General features: G+C 36.6%; 1 protein-coding gene across 1 annotated transcript in view; it reads left to right on the top strand.

The window, feature by feature from the left end:
* The window catches only part of NCAM2 (neural cell adhesion molecule 2), a 123,917-nt gene that overhangs the window by 53,909 nt on the left and 45,117 nt on the right, over nt 1-24,891 (top strand). The window contains exons 10-12 of the mRNA XM_070943633.1: nt 9,369-9,519; nt 17,082-17,269; nt 17,672-17,768. Coding sequence (XP_070799734.1) covers nt 9,369-9,519; nt 17,082-17,269; nt 17,672-17,768 — 436 coding nt within the window. The remainder of the gene's footprint in view (nt 1-9,368; nt 9,520-17,081; nt 17,270-17,671; nt 17,769-24,891) is intronic.

Here is a 24,891-nt window from a genome sequence, read left to right as displayed (position 1 = left end):
GCCAACTGAATGTAGTCCTGTTTCCTTGGGCAATATAAAAGGTATCTATACCCTTCAGATATTTGACTACGATCCTCAGATTTTAACCCAGTTATCTCTACTATAAACTAAACATATTATATCCATTAAGTTTTCCTTAAAAGTTAGCTTTCTGTATACTTTACTGTTATGACTTGCCACTAAACTTCTTCCAATTGGAGACTATCTTGTTGTCCTAGCTGGCCAGAGTATTTAAAATGAATGCTGTATTTAAAATAAAGTCTGACCAACACAGAATAGAATAAAATGATCTTGACTTTATATATCAGTCCTAAGTAGACTAGACTGGAAAATTAACTCCATAGGAAGGCTAAAATTATTTTTGAGATTAGCTATTATAGCAGAATCTTAAAAGTTTGATTTTATCTCATACTTTTCTTTATAGTTCAGTAAATTAGGAAGGTGTTTGCCTGCCTTCTGAATATTATTTTATAGTTCTAGAGTTAAAAATGCTTTGGCACCTTTTGCTTAGGAAACAGTTCTTGCATATGCAAAATGGGCAAACAGAAACTAAGTGTAGATTAAAAAAATCATGTACTTTACCTTTGAAGAGTGAATATATACTGAAAGTATAAATAGAACTAATTCTGTATTAAAATGCTTTACATTGCAGCTGTTATTTTTAGCAGCTCCAGTGTTACTAGATGAGGTGTGATACGAACATATATTTAGGAAATACAAGCTACAGAAAATAGAATCAAAGAAACAATTTTGTATTGGCTAGCTTGTATTCTAAAATTTCATAGTTCTTTATAGTGTCTTAAAACATGATTACATGTACTGGTGTTTTAGAAAGTAACATAATATCTGCTATTGTGTCATAAGTGCCTTGGTGATGCAGCGGACTAAAGTGCTGTTAAGTAGCACTTAGCTGCCAGCTGCCTGCAATTACTGCAAGTTCAAATCTCACCAGGCTCAAGGTTGACTCAGCCTTCCATCCTTCCGAGGTAGGTAAAATGAGGACCCGGATTGTGGGGGCAATAAGCTAACTTTGTATAAAAAGAACACTGCTTAGAGGGGAGCCGAAAGCCCTACTAAGCAAGTATATACAAAAGTATGAAGGCTATTGCTTAATGCATTGTAAGCTGTCCTGAGTCTCTGGAGAAGGGTGGAATATAAATCGAACCAATAAATAAATAAATAAATAAATAAATAAATAAATAAATAAATAAATAAATAAATAAATAAATAAATAAATAAGCTTCTCTCTTTCCTTTTTCTTCTGTTCAATCATGTTGAATTCTTGACAAGTCCTTGCAATTTTCTTGGCAAGGTTTTCCCCCCACCCCACCCGAGAAGTGCCATTGCTTCCTTCCTATGGATGAGAGAAAGCAACTTGTCCAAGGTCACCCAGCTGGCTTTGCACTAAAATGAGACTACAACTCACAGTTCCCTGATTTTTAGCCTCATGCCCACACTACATTAAACTCTCTCACACTTCAAATTAGCATACAGTTTTAAGAAATGGTTTGTTCTTCCATTACATCTATAAAGAATCTGCTGAAAAAAAATCGTTTTTCTTTTAATTTGTCTGTATTCTTCATTTCTTCTGGTTCTTTTGAGAGCCAATATGGTTTGATCCCAACAATAACTCTGCTCAAGTATATAAGGCAAAAATAAACATTATAATATCTTTTAGAAATAATTAGTAGTTTGTTCAAAATATTTAAATGCTACATATGAATTTGTAAGAACTGCTGTGAATTGCTTTAGGATTAAGAGGAGAAATGAAACCATGAGGATAATGTGCAATACAACATTCTGAGAATGTAAAAAGTTAAAAATAGTTTTCTTAGAGATATTTTGATAATATCCATGTACAGGTTATATAGTATTCATTCAATACAAAAATCTGAAACTTTGAAAATTTCAAAATTAGAACAATAACAATGGATAAAAGGGAACTGTCAGGAGTGGTTAAAATATTACTTATAGTGTTATGAAAATGCTAAGTTAAGAGAAGGGAAAATGAGAGCATGATGGGATTCTGTTTTTCTTCTCCCAAACAAAATATCATGGATTCTTACATACAATAGGTTCCAGATGGAGCTTGGGCCATTTCCTGAGGCTCTGGCACACGCCTCGGCTGGAGACCTAGTGGCCGCCTGGGATAGGGCGGCCGCTGGAGCTCTGGACCGGGTCGTGCCTTTGCGGCCTCTGACCTAGCACTGATCTCATTTGGCTCCTTGGTTTACTGAGGAGCTAAGGGAGTTGAAGCGCCGGAAAAGACGCCTAGAGAGTAGTTGGAGGGCCAGTCTTTCAGAATCGGACCGGACACTGGTAAGATCTCATATTAGGAATTACCTAGTAGCAATAAAAGCAGCGAAATGTAGCTATTTTGCTGCTCTTATTGCGTCATCAGATAACCGCCCGGCCGCCCTGTTTAGGGTGACCCGCTCCCTGCTCCATCAGGAAGCGTGGGAGGACCCCTTGGAGGGTAGAGCCGAGGATTTTGTTCAGTATCTGCATGACAAAATCACTCAGATCCGGGAAGATTTGGACTCCGACTGGGTAGTCTCAGGGGGAGGGACTGGGGCAGGTCTTGAGAATGTTATCTGGGATGAGTTTGATCCTGTGACCCCTGAGGACGTGGACAGGATTCTGGGTAGACTGAATGCGACCACTTGTTTATTGGACCCGTGACCCTCCTGGTTAGTGCTGGCTTCCCGGGAGGTGACGCGAGGCTGGCTCCAGGGGATTATAAATGCTTCGTTGGGTGAGGGTGACTTCCCCGCCGCCTTGAAAGAGGCGGTGGTGAGGCCTCTCCTCAAGAAGCCTTCCCTGGACCCAGCAGTGTTGGCTAATTATCGTCCGGTCTCCAACCTTCGTTTTGTGGTGAAGGTTGTTAAAGGTGTGGTTGCACGACAGGTCCCCCAGTACCTGGATGAAACGACGTATCTGGATCCGTTCCAGTCAGGCTTCAGGCCTGGGTACAGCACAGAAACGGCATTGGTCGCGTTGGTTGATGATCTCTGGAGGGGTCGGGACAGGGGCTGCTCTTCTGTCCTGGTCCTATTAGATCTCTTAGCGGCTTTTGATACCATCGACCATGGTATCATGCTGCACTGGCTGGAAGAGTTAGGGGTGGGGGCACTGTTCTACGGTGGTTCTCCTCCTTTCTCTCTGACCGGTTGCAGTCTGTGTTGGCAGGGGGGCAGAGGTCGTCCCCGAGGCCCCTCGTATGTGGGGTGCCACAAGGGTCGGTCCTCTCGCCCCTTGTGTTCAACATTTATGTAAAGCCGCTGGGCGAGATCATCCGTGGTTTCGGGGTGAAGTTCGATCAGTACGCTGATGATACTCAGTTGTACATCTTCACCCGAGACCACCCCAACGATGCCCTTGAAGTGATGTCCCGGTGTCTGGAAGCCGTGTGGATCTGGATGGGGAGGAACAGGCTCAGGCTCAACCCATCCAAGACCGAGTGGCTGTGGTTTCCGACGTTCCGATATAGTCAGTTGACGCCATCACTGACTATTGGGGGCGAATCGCTGGCCCCCACGGAGAGGGCTCGCAACTTGGGTGTCCTCCTGGATTCACGGCTGTCTGTAGAAGAGCACCTGACGGCTGTGACCGGGAGGATTTTTCATCAGGTTCGCCTGATCCGCCAGTTGCGTCCCTTTCTGGATCGGGACTCCCTACACACAGTCACTCATGCCCTCATCACCTCCCGCCTGGACTATTGTAATGCTCTCTACATGGGGCTCCCCTTGAGGAGCACCCGGAGGCTCCAACTGGCGCAGAGTGCGGCCGCGCGGGTGGTTATGGGAGCAACATGGCGCTCCCGTGTAACACCTCTCCTGCGCAAACTACACTGGCTCCCGGTGGTCTTCCGTGTGCACTTCAAGGTTTTGGTTACCACCTTTAAAGTGCTCCATGGCTTAGGACCTGCTTATTTACGGGACCGCCTACTACCACAAATAGCCTCCCACCGGCCGGTACGCTCTCATAGAGAGGGTCTCCTCCGGGTGCCATCAGCCAAGCAGTGTCGACTGGCAGCCCCCAGGGGGAGAGCCCACTATCTGGAACGAGCTCCCCTCGGAGATACGGAGGATCCCGGATCTGCGCACCTTCCGCCGTGCTCTTAAGACCCTCTTATTCCAGCAAGCTGGCCTGGTCTAATTTTTCTCCCCTTTTTTAAATTTTAAATTGAAATTTTAATTGGTTTTAAATTTATTGGGATTTTAATCGTCGTGGGCCAATATTATTTAATTTGGTTTTAAATTTTTTTAACTTTTGTATTTCTGTATTTTATCTTGTGCCTGTTCACCGCACTGAGTCCTTCGGGAATAGGGCGGTATACAAATTTAATAAAACTAAACTAAACTAAACAATGTATATAACTTCTATAGTGGAGGAATGATGTGTCCCACTGATTCAGGTGAAATAATTTTACCTGAATAATTCTCTACCTCAAATAGTTTCATTTTTTTCTTCTGGCTAGAATTTACAAATTTAAATTGAATAACAGCATTTTTCAATCTTGTTTTTTGGCTAGTTGTTACTCAAGAGAAATAGTATTGATAGTTTATATTATTCAAACATTTCTAGAAAAATTTGTTTCTAGGTTAATTTATTATTAAAAGTATTTAAAGTGTCCCTTAGCTTCATTTTCCATCCCCTTTTTCACCTTCCTATAATTACAGGTGCACCAATCCTGCCTCTTACGAGAACAGAAGAAATAATATTGGTTTTGGTATGTACAATGCCCTGTGTCACCTCTTTGTATAACCTACCAAAATATATTGCATGAAAACACCAGCATAAAGTAGTAATTAATCATATCTCATATTGCTACCATTTCTTAAATCATATCTTACATTCTTAAAAATATATTATTGTATTGGTGTATAACGGATAATTATTAAATAATTTTTGGTGCATCCAAAAAGTCATTCTCATTTTCCAATCTTTGAAATTAGCTGCTAGTTATAAAGATGGACAGAAAGCCAAAGCAACAACAATTAAACTAACTTTTTGTAATGATTTAATATTATATACTTCTTAATTACAACAAATAATTGTTTTCTCTATGGACGGGAAATTATACCAGTCCATTTAGAAAATTATAAAATGTTACAATAATTTGTATTTATGTGAGAAATTAAGTGACTTATAGATTTGATTCAAGGTGTTCAATTGAAAACATAGCCACATGCTTCAAATACAAGGTAAAGTTTAACATGACTGAATCAGTAGACAATAAGGAATATACACGTGGCAATACTCTGGAATTTTCTGCTGTTTCCAACAGGTGCATGGATAGAATGCATTTACCTGAAGAATGTGGGGAATATTGTGAATGTTTCATCCATATCCCAGAAGGAAGCTTCCATCAGCTTCTCCACATTTGTGGCTGTTGTGAATGACAGCCCTTACTCATCAAAGGTAGCTTTTCATCCTAGGAAATCTTGACCAATTGTTACAACCGCTGGAATTTTAATAATGCCTTCAGTTCAGATAGCATTTTCTGTTTCCATTGCTTTTCTGCTACTGAAGAACTAGCTCATTGTTTAAGGTGAAAATCCTGTATGATATTGTAGCCTAAGTAACTTATAAGTAACAGTACTTATTTATTCATCTGTCCCATGGGTACTAATTCATCAGGTAGTGTATTCCTTGACAAAGACAATGATAATATACTTTGTTAAGGATTCAATTTTATTTTGAAATCCAGTGATACAAATTCTCCTGGATGCATAAGTGTAACATTTACTTGACTTCCAGAGATAGTTCTGATAGTTCTTGTAGAAAGAGCGGTTGAACTAAATAGTACCAATGATAAAAATGTATATTTTTATCTAGGGCGTCATATTGCTTTGGCTCTCCTACCATCTATATTTAATAGCAACTTTTCAGATATTAAATTATTTTACTTTCGTTAATGAATATTTATTTGGTGGGTGTTATAAGTACGACAAAGCTACCAATCTTATGATTTGCAACTTACATTTGAGAAATGGCAGTATTGTACATAATAGAAATTTATTTCCTGTCATTATGGCTGGTGACACATGGCATTCTCTAGATCTAAGCCAAAACAAGTGTATTTGAAAATGTTATGACAAATGAGTTTTTTAAAAAAATAAAAATCGAATACTAGCATATTTTACTTGATGTTTCTCATGAGTAAATCAAATACATAAATGTTGTTTCTGTTGAAAAAATGTTGTTCTTGGACAGGGATAATATAGTTTCCTGCAGATTCTTATTGGTGGACTTTATAATACAGTTACCAGAAGAATCCAATTAATATCCACTGAAATCTGGAGGGAATATTATATCGAAGCAGAAGGAAAAAAGAATTACTTCTTGAGCTATTCTTATGTTGCAGTCAAAATGAAAAATCTGCCTACTGAACAACTATATATGATGATGGAAGGATATTCATCACTTTGACTTACAAAATTATGCATATTTCAATAGAGTAGAAGTGGAAAAATGTAAAAATATATTTTCAGTTGAAGTTATTACTGAAATGAAAAAACTAAAATTACAGTACTGGAAGGAAGTGACTTTTCTGATTGGGGTCAGAAATTTTGACTAAAACACTGAAAGAAGTTAGAGTCTATCTTTTCTGTTCTTGGAAATGTACATATTATTTGTTATTTATCAGTCTCTCTCTGTCACCTATAATAAATCTAAGTGGTAAAATCCAGAAAACCACTAGAGATAAAAAAAAAAAAATCTGTATGTTTTTGCTGTTGATTAGTGGTGGGCAATCCATATATTTCTATGCTCTGATGGCTCACTAAAACAAATGTGAAGGCACTAATAACCTTTTGCAGATAATGTTTTCTTATAATGCATAATTTTTAAAGGAAATATAGGAAGTATAAAAACAGAACAACAATTTTGAAAATTTTTATAGATATTATTGCCAGTATAGAGATCGCAGCAGAAATAACTGTGGAATGATAAAAGGAGATACTTCCAGAATGAGATGTTTTAATAAAATGAATAGATTCCATAATTACAACTTTTTTTGGAAAGAACCAAATAGCAAGGCTCTTTTGCAAAGATGCCCATTAATATAAAGGATTGGGCAATGGGATTTTTGGTTGCCAATATTTTTAATTTGAATATACTTAAGTAGAAATTTATTTTTTTCTTACAAAGTTGATACATTGCAGTAGAAGAATGCCACTGATATCCATGTTTAAAGACTGGAATCTAAACTTACTTGACAATTAATATTACATCTATTGTATTTTTAAGAAAATGTGTAGAGAAACCAGAATAATAATTGTATACAATGTATTTATATGTCATAGATGATAATAGAATACATTTAATGAAACTTTGAGCTATAAATATGTAAAATGGTTTTCTGGAAGGTATTGTAAGTTACACAGAGTTGACACTGACCTGATGGCAAATAATCAGCTGTAGAACTGATTCTACACTGTAATTACAGTGCTTATAAAATTTCATTAACTATTATTATGTAGTCAATCTATCAAAGTTTTATATATTTGTTTTTTTCTGCCTAGGGATGTTCAGAATTTTTTGTGCGTAAATTGTTTTGTGTATTGACTAGCTGGTTTCAAATTGCTCTGTGCCTGAATCTTTCAGGAAGCTTAATTTGTACATAGAATAGAATGGGACATTTTGTTCTGGAAAGAAATGGTTTAAGGGTTAGCAAAAAAAACAAAACAAAAAAACATTGGCCACTAATGAAAGACAGGGAAGTAAGAGAAGATGCTAGGACAATGATGGCTAACCTTTTTGCTATCGCGTGCCAAAAGTGGGGATCATGTAGTGAGGTCACGCACACGTGTGCCCATACCCATAATTCAATGCGCCCCCTACCCCCACACTACCCCCGATTTTGGCATGTGATGGCCCGGTGGGCCCCGTACTACCAGTTCTGTGGGCGTGGCTTGGTTGGGGGGGTAATGTGACTGGGTGGGCGTGGCCAACTTTTTTTTTTATTTTAACTTTTCAAAGCATTTTTTCTGCAAATGCAAAAAAATGCTTTGAAAAGCCTCTGCCGATCAGGAACACAGTTGGGATCGTTAGAGCCTTTTCAAAGCATTTTTTAAACCACCTCTTGCCCGGAAGAGGTTGCAGAAAAAAATGCTTTGAGAAACCTCTGAGATCCCAGCTGAGTCACACAATCATCAGAGGCTTTTTTTTTTTTTTAGTTTTAAAAGCATTTTTTTTTTGGCGGAAGAAAAAATGCTTTTAAAAGTAAAAAAGAAAGTCTCTGATTGTGCAGCTCAGCTGGGCATGGGGGGGAGGGGCGCAGGGATTTTTGCTACCGGTTCTTCGAACCACTCGCCGCCATCGGTACCAGATCGGGTGATCTGGTCCGAACCGGGAGCATTTCACCCCTGGTTTTGGATCTTGATTGTACCAAGCTGGGATCACATGATGTTTCACTTATTGTCCACAGTAGAACTGAAGTTGTAAATCTGTCATGATCATATGAATTCTCACTTAATGGCCATTTTGCTTAATGATGGAGTTGCCTGTCCCTGAAATTGTTAAGTGAGGACTACGTGTAATGGAATTGACTTGACCAAATTACTTTCATAGTAAATGCTTTCAGTCTATAAAGCTGATGATGTAGATAAACATACATGTTTTTTTAAAAAAATGTTTTAATGGTATACTATATTAATAACTAGGTTAATTGCTGTTGGGCCAATCAATTCTGTAATTGTAATTTGTTAAAGCTTTATCCTTAATATGCCAAGGAATGATATTATGAGGAGAAGGAATGATAATAGAGTCAATAGTTCTTGTGGTAGTGGATTTATAACCATATATAGTGGCTATATTCAAATGTACAGAATAATTTATGTTAAAAATGTCCAAAATTGACTCTGTATCTAGGCATACTAATTACATTTGTGAATGACTTGTAATTTACCAGACTTTTAAAAAATAATACCAAGTATTCTATGATATATAATCAGAAAAGTGTTCTTTAATAATATATTATTTTTAATTTGTATGATAAAGTATATTTAAATAATTAAATGTTATCATTGCTTCATGTAAAGCATATTGGTAGATGGCATATGAATTTGTGATACATGGCATAAATATAAATATAGAATTGTAACAATCAATTCTACCAAAATTGTCATAAGCATAAATGTAACATAGGGCATATTTTACATTTAGTCAGGTTGATAAAAGATTGAATTCTTTAGGGAATAATTTAAGTCCAATAGGCAAATCTTTTTTTTTCCTTGTGTCTACAGGATTTCCTTTACTAATACTTACTTTATGCATTATGTGTATATTTCAAAGAATTTATAAAATAGGTATCGTGTAACAATTCTACAATAATCTTAACAATTTATTTTTTCTACAAATAGAGTCCAGATGGTCGAATAGAAGTCAAAGGACAATATGGAAGATCATCACTACACATTAAAGATGTGACATTGACAGATTCCGGGAGATATGACTGTGAAGCTGCAAGTAGAATTGGAGGGCATCAAAAGAGCATGTATCTTGATATTGAATGTAAGTTAGATTTTTTGTTTCCTCTAAATATAATAACAAAGTACTTTACAGTTTGTGTTGTACAGGTAGTCCTTGACATACAACCAGAATTGAGCCCAACATTTCTGTTGTTCTGTGAGATATTTATTAAGTGAATTTTGCTCCATTTTACCATCTTTCTTGCCACAGTTGTTAAGTGGATCACTGCAGTTGTTACATTAGTAACACAGTTGTTAAGTGAATCTGGCTTCCATATTAACTTTGTTTGTCAGAAGATCACAAAAGGTGATCACATAACTCCAAGACATTGCAATGGTCATAAATATGAATCATATGTCAAGCATCTGAATTTTGATCATGTGACCACAGGGATGCCACAATAGTCATAAGTGTGAGAAGTGGTCATAAGTCTCATGTTTTAATGCCATTGTAACTTTGAACAGTTAATAAACAAACTGTTGTAAGTCGAGGACTATCTGTATTTATGGACTTACATTTAAATAGTTCTGTGACCAGTCACCAAAAGCTGTAGAAGCAGATGGGAGGCCTTTCTAATCATAAAACAAAAATGCCATGATAAATTTTGTTTCAATAAGATTTTGTGCTTAAAACAAACAAGCAAACATTGTTGCTGTATTACCGGAGGTAGAGAAGCCGACATATGCCCACTCTCCCCTCCTCTCTTTGTGCCATTTTATCTTCTTTTAGCTATTTCCAGGAAGTTATGAAAAGAAACATATATTTTAAAGAAAAGCAGGCATCTCACTCAGACGACTTCCTTTTACTTGCCCACTTCTGTTGTGGCTGCCCCAGCTTCATAGCAGCACTCAGTGTGCTTTCTCAGCTGTCCAGTTGAGACGCTTCTTCCAACCAGCCAGGGAATTTGCAACTTCCCTATGCTCACCAGTCTGTGCCTCTCTCGTTCACGGTCCGTATAGGACGGCTTCGGTCAAGAGATGGCTGCGATATCAACGATCCCTCGGGAGCCCCCAAAGAAAATGTTATTTTGCCGCGACGCTGGCCACGCCCTCCTCAATCAAACAATGTTGAAGTAAAAATGGATGTTCTTTATTTTTTGAAAAGAAGTTGTGTCACAAAAATGTATCCTTTTTGCTGCTAAAATTCAGTGCCATTGTATGTATCAGGCTATGGATGGAAGAAAGCAGCTTACGGCTGATGGGGCATTGGGTGCGTATCCCTGAATTCAAATCAATGTCCTTATTGATTAGCAAATAAAAGTACATACCAAAATGATGGTACAGCATTAGAGAGGATTTCTTAAAATATATATCTTAAACATACTGTATATATTAAAAACATTCTTTCCCCCCTAAAACTATTAAATTCATACACATGTATATACTGTTACATACCCTATTCTAACACTGTATATTCAGGCATACATAACCATATTTTGTATGAATTTCAATTTTCATATCCCTATTTTTTATATATTTCTTTGTAAAGGAATGTATAACTCTTAACAATAATTTGGTGTGATATTTCCCAACAGCGATAAGATTATTGCTGCTACATTTATCATATTGCTCTCCAACAGAATTGCTTCCTGGATTGCTAGACCCCCTTGTTCTTTGGAAGTCAGTGGGAGTAAGGGAACTGTAAATGACTTTTTCCCAAATAGATCTTTGCAATCACTGATCCTGGCATATTCTTAGAGACAAAGTTGCAATACCTAGAATATCAGTCTGAAAAATCAAGAATGGATGTAACTGAACATAAGAACTCCTCTTTGGGGCTGCACTATAATGATAACTGTAGTCAAAAATTGTATTTATCAGCCAATGTTGGCCAGAAAGATTTAAATGTAAATGACTAGCATTTGCTACATATTTTGCTGATAAACTTACTTTATTTGTTCAGATTTGTATTCTAAACGGCTATGTCAAATTAAGATGATTGGGGCAATATCTAACAATATTACCTGAGATCTGAGGAGTCTAATAAAGTGGATAAAGTTCTTTGCAACATGAGTTATGTAGCTGTAGGTTTTCAAATTGTAATTCTTATGTTTTATAGTTGTAGTGAAATATGCACACTTTGTATATCTTAGGATTCCAAAAGCAAAAGTAGACTTTTAAATTAAAATGTAACAAACACACAAGTAAGGCAAAGGTTGGATGCCACACACACACACACACACACACACACACACACACACACACATTTTCATACATAGATATAGTCTACTTTAATAATTCTATATTTAGAGCAGACAGAAGAGCCAGTAGAAGCTGACTCTTCTACTTGTAGTTAAATGAGGCTTTGTGTTTCAAGACAATTTCATGTTGTTATAGCAGTACCAACATCTTGAATGAAAGGGTAAAGGGAAAGGGAAATTAATTCAATTCTTGTTATTCTGTTTGAAAGTGTCTTTGTATTAATATGTTAGAAAATTGATATTAGGAAGTTTCTCAATGATTATCAAGGACCTCTAGTTATGTATCTTTCAAAAGGTTGATGGCCTACTTTCTTAATGGAAGCTATTACATAATATGACTGCAATTAAAAAAAAAAAATCCCAAACCTTTGGAAGTATTGAGAATGAAGTAAGCAAGTTATATTAAATTAAGACCCTCAACTCTAAACATTTTAATGCTCACCAAAAAAGTTATTCAGAAGGAAAAACAAAGGGAGACATAAAAAGTTACATACAGGTCATATATCAGGGGTAGCAATACAGTAGCAATACAGTATATTCTTGGTTTCATATCTACCCTGAATGCTAGTTGACAAAGAAGTCCAATTAAGGGTAGTACTTTTTAAAACAGTATGCTTCACTAATCTTATAGTTTAAGTGAAGCATTCCTCCTTGGTGAATTAAAGTCATGCTGTTTTGAAAGCTATTTTGCCCTTTACCTCAAGGGCAATCCTCAATGAAGTTACAGAAGCCTTCCAAACGCTAGGATGCTTTAACATTTGAGGATACTAACACACTTTGTGAAATTCTTCATGTAAATTATTTGCACAGTTCTACTATAAATATTATATTTAGGTAAATGCAAATCTTTTATCATACTACATACAATTATTAAAATAATCCAAGTAAAATACATTACTGAACTCTTGGCAAAAGGCTGACAAGATCTTATAAGCCCTATAGAAAAGGTTTGGAAGGTGTCTTGCAAACCTGATCTGCAGGCTTTAAACTGAATCTTGCAAGGGAGGCAAACAAGAGACCGGAAAATAGTGTGAAACATAGTACTGAAAACAAAACTCAGAGAGCTATTTAGAGTATTGAGACACTTTTTGTCAATAATAATACAAAAAGTAAGAGTTTACAAATATTATCCAAACTTTTTGAAAAATGAAAGATGAACCCAATGCTAGGAGGCAAATAATTTTGTTTGCAAAAATGGGGAAATTGAGTCAAAGTAATTACAGATTGGTGAACTGATTTAATATTAGACAAAATATTAAACAAGGTAGCAATTTCTGAACATTGGAAAAGTATGTGTTGTTTGGCAGAAAACAGCAGGAATTAATTTATCAAAAATAAATGATGTCAAGCAAATGTGATACTTTTTGATAGAGTCACTAGTTAACAGTGGGAATGAAACAAGCACTTGGTGACAACTCGAGTGAAACAAAGCGGAAAACAATGTCCAAATGATGGCTCTATTAGTATGTCATTAGATAGATGTATAGCCAGTAGAAGAGTGATATTCTTCTTATATCGGTATAAAAATTAAATAAATAAATATTCAACAAGTATGACATCAGTGGTTCTGCAACAAACTTGAGAGATGTGCTTGGTTGCACACCAAGGTTTTGTGAGATATCCATTGCTGTTCAACATATTTTAACTGACATTATATATGAAACAGACAATGGTGAGTAGGAGAAGACAGCATCCCAAGTTTTGATAAGGTATAATAAGTGGGAGAAACTACCCAAATAATTTCAAAATTAAGTGATTATGATGAGAGAAACCTTATGGCAACAGTATAGTGAAAAACTATCCAAATGTCTTATAGATTATAACTGAAACATGATCTAGCTTAAAAAAAGCAAATGCAATCATTGCTCTATTGACAGAAACATAAGATCAAAATCAATTAAAAAAATAACTGTTGCTCCTTTTTAGTCAATGTTGGTCAGATCATTCCAAGCATTTTGTACCCATCTTGGAGCTCTGCATTTAAAAAGTATATTGGGAAATTTGAATATGTATCATTGAATAGAGATTTTGGGTTTGAGAACGTCATTTTCAATTTTTCTTCTTCTTATATTATTGTATAATTTCTTCTTATACTATTTTACATTTATGAGCAGATTGTTCTCTATGATTTTGTTCCCTTGAACAATACCAAATCCAAAAAATAGTGTTGGAGATAGGTGCATGGTTCTGCTCAGTAAAAATTTGATATCTACAGACTAGCATTTCAAGTCTTATTTATTTATTTGAATCCCAACTTTATTATATTTACAAACAACTCAAGGCAGTGAACCCATTCAACACATTTTCCTCCTATTTTCCCACAACAACAATCTTGTGAAGTGGGTTGGACTGAGACAGAATAACTGCCACAAAATAACCCTGCTGGCTTTTATGGCCAAGATGGGACTTGAACTCATAATCTCCCTCTTTTTACCCTAGTGCCTTAATCACTAGACCACATAGCTTTAGTCTCATATTGTCCTTCATATTTTATTAAGCTGAAATAAGAGTCTTGTCACCTTGATTACTGGAATCAGTTATGAACTGAGATGAAACAGTGCAATAATCTGAAGATAATTCAAACAAAATGGAAAGAATATATATTCAGCATGTTCTAGAATAACAGAGTTGGGAGGGACCTTGGAGGTCTTCTAGTCCAACCCCCTGCTTAGGCAGGAAATCCTACACCACTTCAGACAAATGGTTATCCAACATCTTAAAAATTTCCAGTTTTGGAGCATTCACAACTTCTGGAGGCAAATTGTTCCACTGATTAATTATTCTGTCAGGAAATTTCTCCTTAGTTCTAGGTTGGTTCTCTCCTCGATTACTTTCCATCCATTGCTTCTTATCCTTCCTTCAGGTGCTTGGGAAAATAGTTTGACTCCCTCTTCTTTGTGGCAACCCCTAGATATTAGAATACTGCTATCATGTCACCTCGAGTCCTTCTTTTCCTCAGACTAGACATACCCAGTTCCAGCAACCATTTTTTATATGTTTTAGCCTTCAGTCCCCTAATCATCTTTGTTGCTCTCCTCTGCATTCTTTCTAGAGTCTCAACATTTTTTTTTTACATCATGGCAACCAAAATTGGATGCAGTATTCCAAGTGTGGCCTTACCAAGGCATTTTAAAGTGGTATTAACACTTCAAGGGATCTTGATTCTATCCCTCTGTTTATGCAGCCTAGAACAGTTCTGACTTTTTTGGCAGCTGCAGCACACTGCTGGCTCATATTTAAGTGATTGTCCACTAGGACTCCAAGATCTCTCTCACAGTTACTACTATGGAGTGAGGTACCCCCTATACTGTACCTGTGCATGTTGTTTTGCTTGCCTAAATATAGAACCTTACTTTTTTCACCATTGAATTTCATTTTGTTAGATAGTGTCCAATGTTCATGTCTGTCAAGATCCTTCTGTATCTTAAGCCTATCTTCTGGAGTGTTGGCTATTCCTGTTGCTTGGTGTTGAAATTTGATGACTTCCCCATCTATCCCCTCGTTCAAGTCATTGATGTAGATGTTGAAAATAATTGGGGCTAAAACAGAGCCTTGGGGTACCGCACTGCATACTTCCCTCCATGTTGATGCAGTTCCATTGAGGACTTCACGTTGAGTGTGGTTGATCAGCCACAAATCTATCTGGTGGTGATGTTGTCTAACCCACATTTTTCTATTTTATCAAGTAGTAGGTTATGGTCGACTTTATTTATTTCTAGATTGAGTTTAGCCACCTAAATGATCATGTTCACAGTTATTAGCTATTAATTTTCCTGGATGGAATGGCTTAATTTCTGTAATTAATGCTCTGAATGGAGAATAGGTTATCTTGAAAGTATAACTAGTTCAAAATATGGTTTTCATCTCCTGATTAAGAGTGAAGATATTACTTCCTCCCTTCCTCCCCCTATTTTCCAATATGTGGCCTAGAAATAAACAATATGGTATATTATCATTGTAACTATGATTATGTACCATGTATTTCTATTTTGACCTTGCTTATTTTGTACTCATTTTGAACTACTTGTCATATTAGAAGCCATGACAACACTGCAATTTAACTGTCATAATAGTTCTTATATGCCAAAATTATAATAATTCAATTTGTTGCTAAACTTGGTACTTCAGTATAGTACATTTGATTCAATGACTTAAGCTCTTATTTTATTTTATTTATTGGATTCAAGCATATTTAGATATCTTACATAAGGATTATGAAGATCAACTTCAGGTGTTAATACATAATTTTGTACTTTTATTTCATTTTCTTTTCAAATTTTAGAAGGTTGATTAGAGGAAAAGGTCTATGCAGAAAAGTCAGTGGAATTATTATTGATGCTTTTTTGTTGTATTATTTACTTCACTATCCCTTTAACAAGTCATTATGATTGGACATAACAGGTATGAGGTAGTCTGTTCATGGACATTTTTTCCACTTAATTTAAATGTCAAAATCCCTACACTATCCTGTGTTATAATTATTTCAAAACATTTCTTTATAGATTTTCCAACCTATAAACAGTCTTTAAACAATACAAATTTAGCATTGTCAATTATTTTGGGAACTTGACTGTAAGCACATTGGCATCATAGTTGGCTCCATATTTTCAAATATGTTTCCTGTAGAAGCACTGAAAGTTTGGTTCTAGGATGAATTCAACTCATACTAGGTAGTGAAAATTAATCACAATCTGTATTCCATCTTTGTGTATGTTCCTTCTGGGTTGCTTTTGTCTTTATTATTCTGATTATTTTATTTTACCTTTTATTTCATTTATTTTATTTTTTGCATCATCAACAGTTCCATAATTCACAAAATTTCTAAGTATATAAATAACTGCACTAGAAAGAATCAGCATCTGAAATGCTGTAAAAAAATAGCAGTCATTGACAGTGAAAATAAACAAAATACTTACATGCCCTCTGAAAGTTTAACAAAATAAGAGACAAATATGTTGTAGAAAGTATTCCTGAAAAAAAAAAAACCAGCCTGCCTTGTCATGGTTTTGGTGTGTGTGAGCCAAATAGATGCTCTTATGCATTAATAATTGCTCCCAGAACATGTTTAATTGTGGAAAATGCATAATGAAGTGCTTTAATTGCTATTCATTTTATTCACAGTTAAAATATTGCTAATCTGAATAGTTTACACCATTATAAATAGGATTTTGTCCATCTGAAAATAATTTATTTTATTATATTATAAAAGTAATAATTTCAAAGAGCAAATTATAATTGAAACTTTTGGTTATATTTCATGTATTATTAGGATGTGTGTAACATTTTAAACATTTAAAACAGTATTTTGATAAATCTAAGCAATTGACATGTCTTTATTAAACCAATCTATGTAATGTTAAATTAAGGCAAAGCAATAATATGCTTTTATAAATATGTGTTGCAGATGCTCCAATCTTTGTGTCAAATCAAACAATTTATTATTCTTGGGAAGGAAATCCCATCAACATAAGTTGCGATGTTCTGTCTAATCCAGCAGCATCTATCCAGTGGAGAAAAGGAAAATTGGTTTTACCTATAGAAAATACAACTCCTTTAAAGACTCATAGTAGTGAAAACAAATTGATATTAGAGGTAAGCTTCCAGTGATAACTTTGTACTTTCTTTGTTCAAGATATTTTTCTCTCACCATCATAAATATATTAATATTATTTATTAAAAATTCAGGCATATATTTTACCAGTTATCATTTATTTCAGATACTTTTGTATCACATCTATGGGCCCCCATCTCTAGTGAATTCAACCAATTGTAGTAAGGATTAATGATCCTTATTTATTATTTGCAAAGTTGCTGGTCACATGAAAAAATATTATGGATTATACTTAGAGATTATATGTACAGTTATTCAGGTCTGTCAATTTTATATAAAAACTGATGCATGCTTCTCTCTGTCTCTCTGTCCCCTCATCTTTCTGTCTCGCTCTCTGTCCCCCGCTCTCTTTCTCTTTCTCCCTCTCTCTCCTTTCTATAAAGATTGCTCCCACATCAGACATTGACTTTGGACATTACAACTGTACAGCCACAAATAGAATAGGGAAAAGATATCAGGAATATATCCTAGCCTTGGCTGGTAAGTAATTTATTTATATAAAAATAAATGTCTTGGATGATTTAAAAAATTCATTTCTATTCTTTAAGAAATGACACCTATTTTAGTGTACTAAAATAAAAGGAATGTAAAACATGATTTTAAAAGTTTCTCAACAAGGCCAAATATCAAACTAAGTGCAACCTTCCATATTTTGGAGATCATAGCTACAGTATCTGCAAAAGAAGTATTCACTTCTCTCCTTTCCTTTCTTGTCTCTGCACTCTGTTTTCTGTGTCCTTCAAATAAAGAAAATATAATCCACAATCTATAAAATCAACTTTTATATATTTACATACTTTAGTATGCTTCAGAACACTTTAATCTGTTTTATGTTTATGATAAAAATAAATCCATACAATAAAACAATTAAAAAGAAATTAGTAAAAATATTTTTTTAAAAACTAATAATTCAGAACTCTAGTTATAGAATTTTTTAAAAAGATAATAAAATTTAAGTGTTTCAGCTCCTTGGGGAATAAATTAACTTTAAAACTTTAAACATTTTTTTTTAAAAAAACTAGGTTTTTACAGAGGACGCTTGATTCTATGTCACCATCAGACAAACCTATACCAACTGTGGTTGAATCACTTAGATTATCTTAGTAAGAAAGAGTTTATCCAAGTTTATCCAAGACCTACTTTTTTGTCCCAATTGAAGTTCATGAACTCCACAAAAATGCAGGTTCATGTGGACTACTTTGCCATAGGCCTTCTTAGAGGTTACAAATGTGTGTACAAGGTTTAAAGTTAATTTATTCTAGAAAGGAATATAGTTACTATATCAACTAAAATTAATAAAAGGGACTCTTGGCTGTTGACTCAATCTTGATAATCAAAGAAAGATTTGAGTTTATAAGTACCTCCCAACTGAGTACTTTCTTCTTTGGAGAAATGTAATCCCATTCAGAAAAGGCAGATCTATCATCTCTCTGGCATTATGATACCTAATAGTGAAAACCACCAGAGAATTAGAGAATGGTGGAACATCATTAGTACAATTCTCTGTGACCTACAGGGAAATCAATTAAATCATTCTCAAGATGTGGCTATGCAGAAGCTTCTTAAAAACTTTCCAAATATTTATATTATACTTCCTGTTGAAGTAAAATTGTTTCTCCTTTCTTGAAGAAGGGAATCCTGTTTGCCAATTTCCTGGCATCTCCCAATTTTCCAAGGTTCTTTAAAGATAATTGACAGACTGAAATGGTATTCAGCCATTTCAGTATTTCAATGTACGTTTCCTCAGGACCTAATGTTTTGAACACATTCAAATTATCTAGAATTTTTCTTATCACATTTTTACTGACTTGCACCTTCTCCTGTTCCATTTGTTAACAATCTGATCTATCAAATCACTGCTTCTTCTGGCTGTTAATACAAAGGCAAAAAAGGAATTGAATTCTTCTGCTTTCTCTTGGTGCTCTGTTAAGATGTTTCCATTTGAAGTAAGCAATGATCTCACTACTTCATTTGTTTTCTTCTTGCTGCTAGTATATTTGAAGAAAATCTTGCTGGACTTTGCTTCTCTTGCTCTTCTTAGCTCATTTCCCCACCTTTGCCTTCCTGACCTAATTCCTACATTTCTGAGCTGAAGATTTGTCAACAATCTTGGTAATTAGATTATCCTTCCATTCCAATAAACATTGTCTTTAATCTCAACTCCTTCATGAATCTATTCTGTATATCCACTCAAATTGTATTTTTGATGTCTTTTTCCCTCATTGATATTGTTGCAGAATGCATTATACTTAACTTTCCTTACAAGAAGGCCAAGCCAACCATGATATCTTTCCTTTAAGAATAAATCCCAAGGCATATTCCTCACTATTTCTATTCGTTTATTAAAATCAGCCTTTCAAATATCCATGTCTTTGAGTTTTTTAAGTAAACTTTTTGAAATCAAGAACTTTTAACTATGCATTCTTATTTATCCTCAAACTTTTATTTGTTGGTAAAGATAAAATCCATGACAGCATACCCCTTAATGCCCACCATTTTAATCCACCTTTTTAAAATATAATTTCAATTTATTATTCTTCATATGGCTATTATGAAATCACACAGGTATTTCAGGGAGCTACACCTGTCACAAAGATAGATCTGGGTGTCAGCCTCATGCTGATAGCATTCAGCTCCTCAGTTCATGATGATGTCTTCACATAGTTTAATGTAGATATTGAAAACCTGACCCTATAATAATTCCTATTAGTTCTTATTTCAAAGAGCAAGTGCTTCCACATGGTCATATCTGAAACATGAATGGAATTGAATGAAAGGCCCCATGGACTGAAGAAACCAATGATAAACCTTGAGAAAAAAGAGAATGTTGTGGTGGTGGGTGATTCCTTGCTGAGGGAAATCAAGTGGTTGCGAATACACTGATATGACATTGTAGGAGGTGTATTGTCTTCCAGGTGCCCTTCTGCAGGATGTGACAGGATGTTACCAAGACCAACTAAAGCCACGAACAACCATATGTTTTCTTTTTGATCCATTTGAGGATGAATGCCATGGAAACAGTGAAAAAATATATGGAGACCATGAGACAAAAGGGCAACAAATGAAGGAGATGGGAACAATCCCAGTTACAGGAGATGGCAGAAAAAATATAACATGAATCAACAACTGGCTATTCAGATAGTGTGACCAACAAAAGATTGAATTCTACAACAATGGTCTTAGTTTCAAAAAGAACTCCTGAAAAAAGATGATTATATGTTACAGGATGCTACAACAAGAGGACCAAGATGATATTCAGAATATCAAATGCACAGAATATGGAAAATAAACAAAATAATGAATTTCCTAATTCAGAAAGACAAATTTGACGTGGAAGCATCATTGAAACCTTACAGGATGATGATTAGCACATTACTGGAATACCAGAGCACAGTACTAGTTTACTGAAAAGGAACTGATCTAATAAACAGGCTCAGAATATCTATATTACACATACATGAAGCTACCCATCCACATGCTCCTATTTGCTCAGAAATTTCAGAATCGATGGGCTGAAAATCTGTTTAAAGTTGTAAAAGGATTCAGAGAAACAAAAGTGAATTTATTGTAAGAGAATACAGTTACAGAGAATTGGACAGTCCAGAATCTGGACAGTCCAGAAATATGAATAAAGCCTTTCTGCTTCAGATTAGTAGTTTTCAAAGAGGTATATAATAGTTACATTGGAGAACATTTATTATTTTGACATCTGTTAAGAGTCAGAGATCCAGGTTCTTATTCTTCTTACTGAAGATAAAAGAAAGAACAGGAGATCTGCTACCTGGGATCTAAAACTCGCCAACCTGATTCAGTCAACCTGATTCAAACATGAAAAAAGTGATCATATTATCTTTTAATCTATGAGCTGTCTTTATTCATGTCAAAAATACTTACAAAGCTAACTGAAGATGCTTTTGGTTTGAAAGGATTTCCTGGTGACAACGCTGTTGCCTATGGGGTGTTTGATTGTGAAAACTAATGCAGTCTTCGGAGACACTGCTTTCATGTCTCCCTTGTTCTATAATATCAGAAAGCAAGAAGACTCAGGGCTTCAGAGGAATTTTTTGATGAAATTCCAGAAAAGTTGCTTCAGCTTAAATCCTAATGAAGAAAAATGTCCAGGAAGGATGAGAAATCCTATAAAACAGGATACTTAAATTACAATTACATCACGTGGGAAGAAAAAAAACCAAAGGAATAAAAAAGGTAGCATGGATATATGCAGAACTCACTAAACTGCTGAAGAGAAAAGGGACATGAACAAGAAACAGAAGAGGAACATAACCAAAGAGGAATTCAAAATAGATTCCAGAAATTATATAAACTCTGTCAGAAAGGTTAAAATTTAGTGTAAGGTGAAGAGCTTGTGACAGATAAACAATAAAAAATAAAGGATTCTGTTGGATATGAAAAGGAAAATAAAGAAGGTTTATTGCAGGAGAAAAGTGATAAATTGGTAATGGGTGACAGGAAGGAAGAATTTTCTTAACTTTATTATAGACAAAGAGAACGTAGTTAAGAGATAATAAATTTAAATGAATTCAAGACTCAAATGCCATATAGATTATTTTATTTTATTTTATTAAATTTCTATACCGCCCTTCTCCTGAAGGACTCAGGGTGGTGTACAGCCAGAAATAAAACCATGCCAATAGAAAAATTAAAAACAAGTTAAAACAATTAAATCAATTGGCCGAAAATTCTAATAAAACAACCCATTAAAAATAGTAAAAATATTATTATTATTTAGGCCAGCCCTGCTTGTTGGAATAGTAATGTTTTTAGGGCACGGCGAAAGGTACGCAGCTTGGTAATCCTATGAATCTCCGGGGGCAGCTCATTCCAGATTGTAGGGGCCCCCACAGAGAATGCTCTCCCCCTGGGGGTTGTCAGCTGGCATTATCTAGCTGACGGCACCCGGAGGAGCCCCTCTCTGTGGGAGCGTACCAGTCAATGGGAGGCTATCGGTGGCAGGAGGCGGTCTAGTAGATACCCAGGGCCCATGCCATGGAGCGCTTTAAAGGTGGCAACCAACACCTTGAATCGCACCCGGAAGACCACCGGGAGCCAGTGCAGCTCACGCAGGAGCAGTGTTACATGGCAGCAGTGGGTCGCTCCCATAATTACCCGTGCGGCCTCATTCTGGACCAGTTGGAGCCTCTGGGTGCTCTTCAAGGGGAGCCCCATGTAGAGAGTGTTACAATAGTCAAGATGGGAAGTGATGAGGGTGTGAGTGACTGTGCGTAAGAAGTCCTGATCCAGAAAGGGACGCAACTGGTAAATCAGGCGAACCTGATAAAAAGCCCCCCTGGCCACAGCCGTCAGATGGTCTTCTAAGGACAGCTGCGAGTCCAGGAGGACACCCAAGTTGCGAGCCCTATCTGAGGGGGTCAAGATCTCACCCCAAATAGTCAGTGATGGGTCAACTGACTATGACGTGACACCGGAAACCACAGCCTCTCGGTCTTGGAAAGGTTAAGTCTGAGCTTGTTCCTCCCCATCCAGATCCGTACGGCTTCCAGGCACCGGGACATCACTTCAAAGGCATCATTGGGGTGGCCTGGGGTGGAAATGTACAGCTGAGTGTCATCAGCATACTGATGGAAATCCACCCCGAAGCCACTGATGATCTCACCCAGTGGCTTCACATAAACGTTGAACAGGAGGGGTGAGAGGACTGACCCCTGTGGCACCACACAGACTAGGCACCTTGGGGTTGACCTCTGCCCCCCTGCCAACACAGACTGCATACGGCAGGAGAGGAAGGAGGCGAACCACCGCATAACGGTGCCCCCCACTCCTAACCCCTCCAGCCGGCGCAGCATGATACCATGGTTGATGGTATCAAAAGCCGCTGACCAGGACCAGGACAGAAGAACAGCCCCTGTCCCGAGCCCTCCAGAGATCATCGACCAATGCGACCAATGTCGTTTCCGTGCTATACCCAGGCCTGAAACCTGACTGGAACAGATCCAGATAATCCACTTCATCCAGGTGCTGAGGAAGCTGTCGTGCCACCACACTCTCAACAACCTTCACCACAAAATGAAGGTTGGAGACAGGACGATAATTTGACAAAACAGCCGGGTCCAGGGAAGGCTTCTTGAGGAGGGGCCTCACCACCTCCTCTTTCAAAGCGACGGGAAAGAAACCCTCACTCAAAGAAGCGTTAACAATCCCCTGGAGCCAGTCTCGTGTAACCTCCCGGGAAGCCAGCACCAACCAGGAGGGACACGGGTCTAGCAAACATATGGTCGCATTCAGCCTACCCAAGACACTGTCCACTTCCTCCAGAGTCATAAGGTCAAACTCCTCCCAGCTAACATTTTCAAAACCTACCTCCATCATCCCATCTGAACCCATCCAGTCGGAGTCTAAGCCCTCTCGAATCTGAGTGATTTTGTCGTGCAGATATTGCACAAAGTCCTCAGCCCTACCCTGCAAGGGGTCTTCTTGCGCTCCCGTATGGAGAAGGGAGTGGGTCACTCTAAACAGGGCAGCTGAGCGGTTATCCGCAGACCCAATCAGAGCGGAAAAATAATTAAATTTTGCCACTTTGATCGCCACTAGGTAGATCTTAATATGAGACCTCACCAGTGCTCGGTCAGATTTGGAACGGCTGGCCCTCCAACCACTCTCCAGGTGTCTTTTCTGGTGCTTCAACTCTCTCAGCTCCTCGGAGAACCAAGGAGCCAATTGAGATCGGCGCCGAGTCAAGGGCCGCAAAGGCACGACGCGGCCTCTTAGGGTGCAAGGGGTTAATTAATTGGACTAATTTAAAGGAATTCAGGATCCCAGATTATTGGAGGAAGTAGTAGAGACGATCACAGAACCATCTTTGGGAAATCATGAAAGATTCATGAGATTTCAAAAAAACAGGAAGAGAACAAATATCTTCCCATCTTCAAAAAAGGAAATGTGGAGGAGCCAGGAAACTACAGATTTTTCAGCCTAACATCTATATTGCCTAATGTCATCAAACTGGCTGTAAAAAATTTTTTTGTGAGAACTTGTATAGAACTTGTATAGACATACTATGACTAAAAGAAGGCTCACACATTTGTCATAAACAGATGATGCTAGGCTAAACCTATTTCCTTCTTTGACACATTAGGAGATAGATAGGAAGAATATTATAGATGTGGTATACCTGGACCTCAATAAAGTCTTTGAAAAGTACAACACAATATTTTTCTTCATAAAATAATAAAGTGGACCTAGATGTTAACACTATAAGATAGATTTGTGGAATGATCTCACTCAAAGCATGCTAGTTAATGGTTCCACTTCATCTTGGAGAAAAGTACTAAATCTGTAGGTCTCTGCCATAAACTCCATGCAACAGTTCCTTTTTTTGTTTGTTTGTTTGATCAATGACTTGGATAGGCAATTGAGGGGACTCTTCTGAAGTTTGTACATGACATAAATTTGGAGGGGTGACTAATACTTTAAATAAAAGACCTAAGTCCCTATCTTATTTGAGAATAGGTTTAAGAAAGAAGTTGAATTTAAGAGAAAAAAAAAATTAAAGTTACATGGTATATTTCGATCAAGGTAGTAACAATATATGGCAGGGGCGTTGAACTTGCGTTGTCACATCAGC

This window comes from Pituophis catenifer, unplaced genomic scaffold (genome assembly GCF_029215685.1).
Source record: "Pituophis catenifer annectens isolate HBS135680 unplaced genomic scaffold, rPitCat1.0.hap2 SCAF_4, whole genome shotgun sequence".
Lineage (NCBI taxonomy): Eukaryota > Metazoa > Chordata > Lepidosauria > Squamata > Colubridae > Pituophis > Pituophis catenifer.
This window is presented reverse-complemented; position numbering and strand designations above follow the sequence as displayed.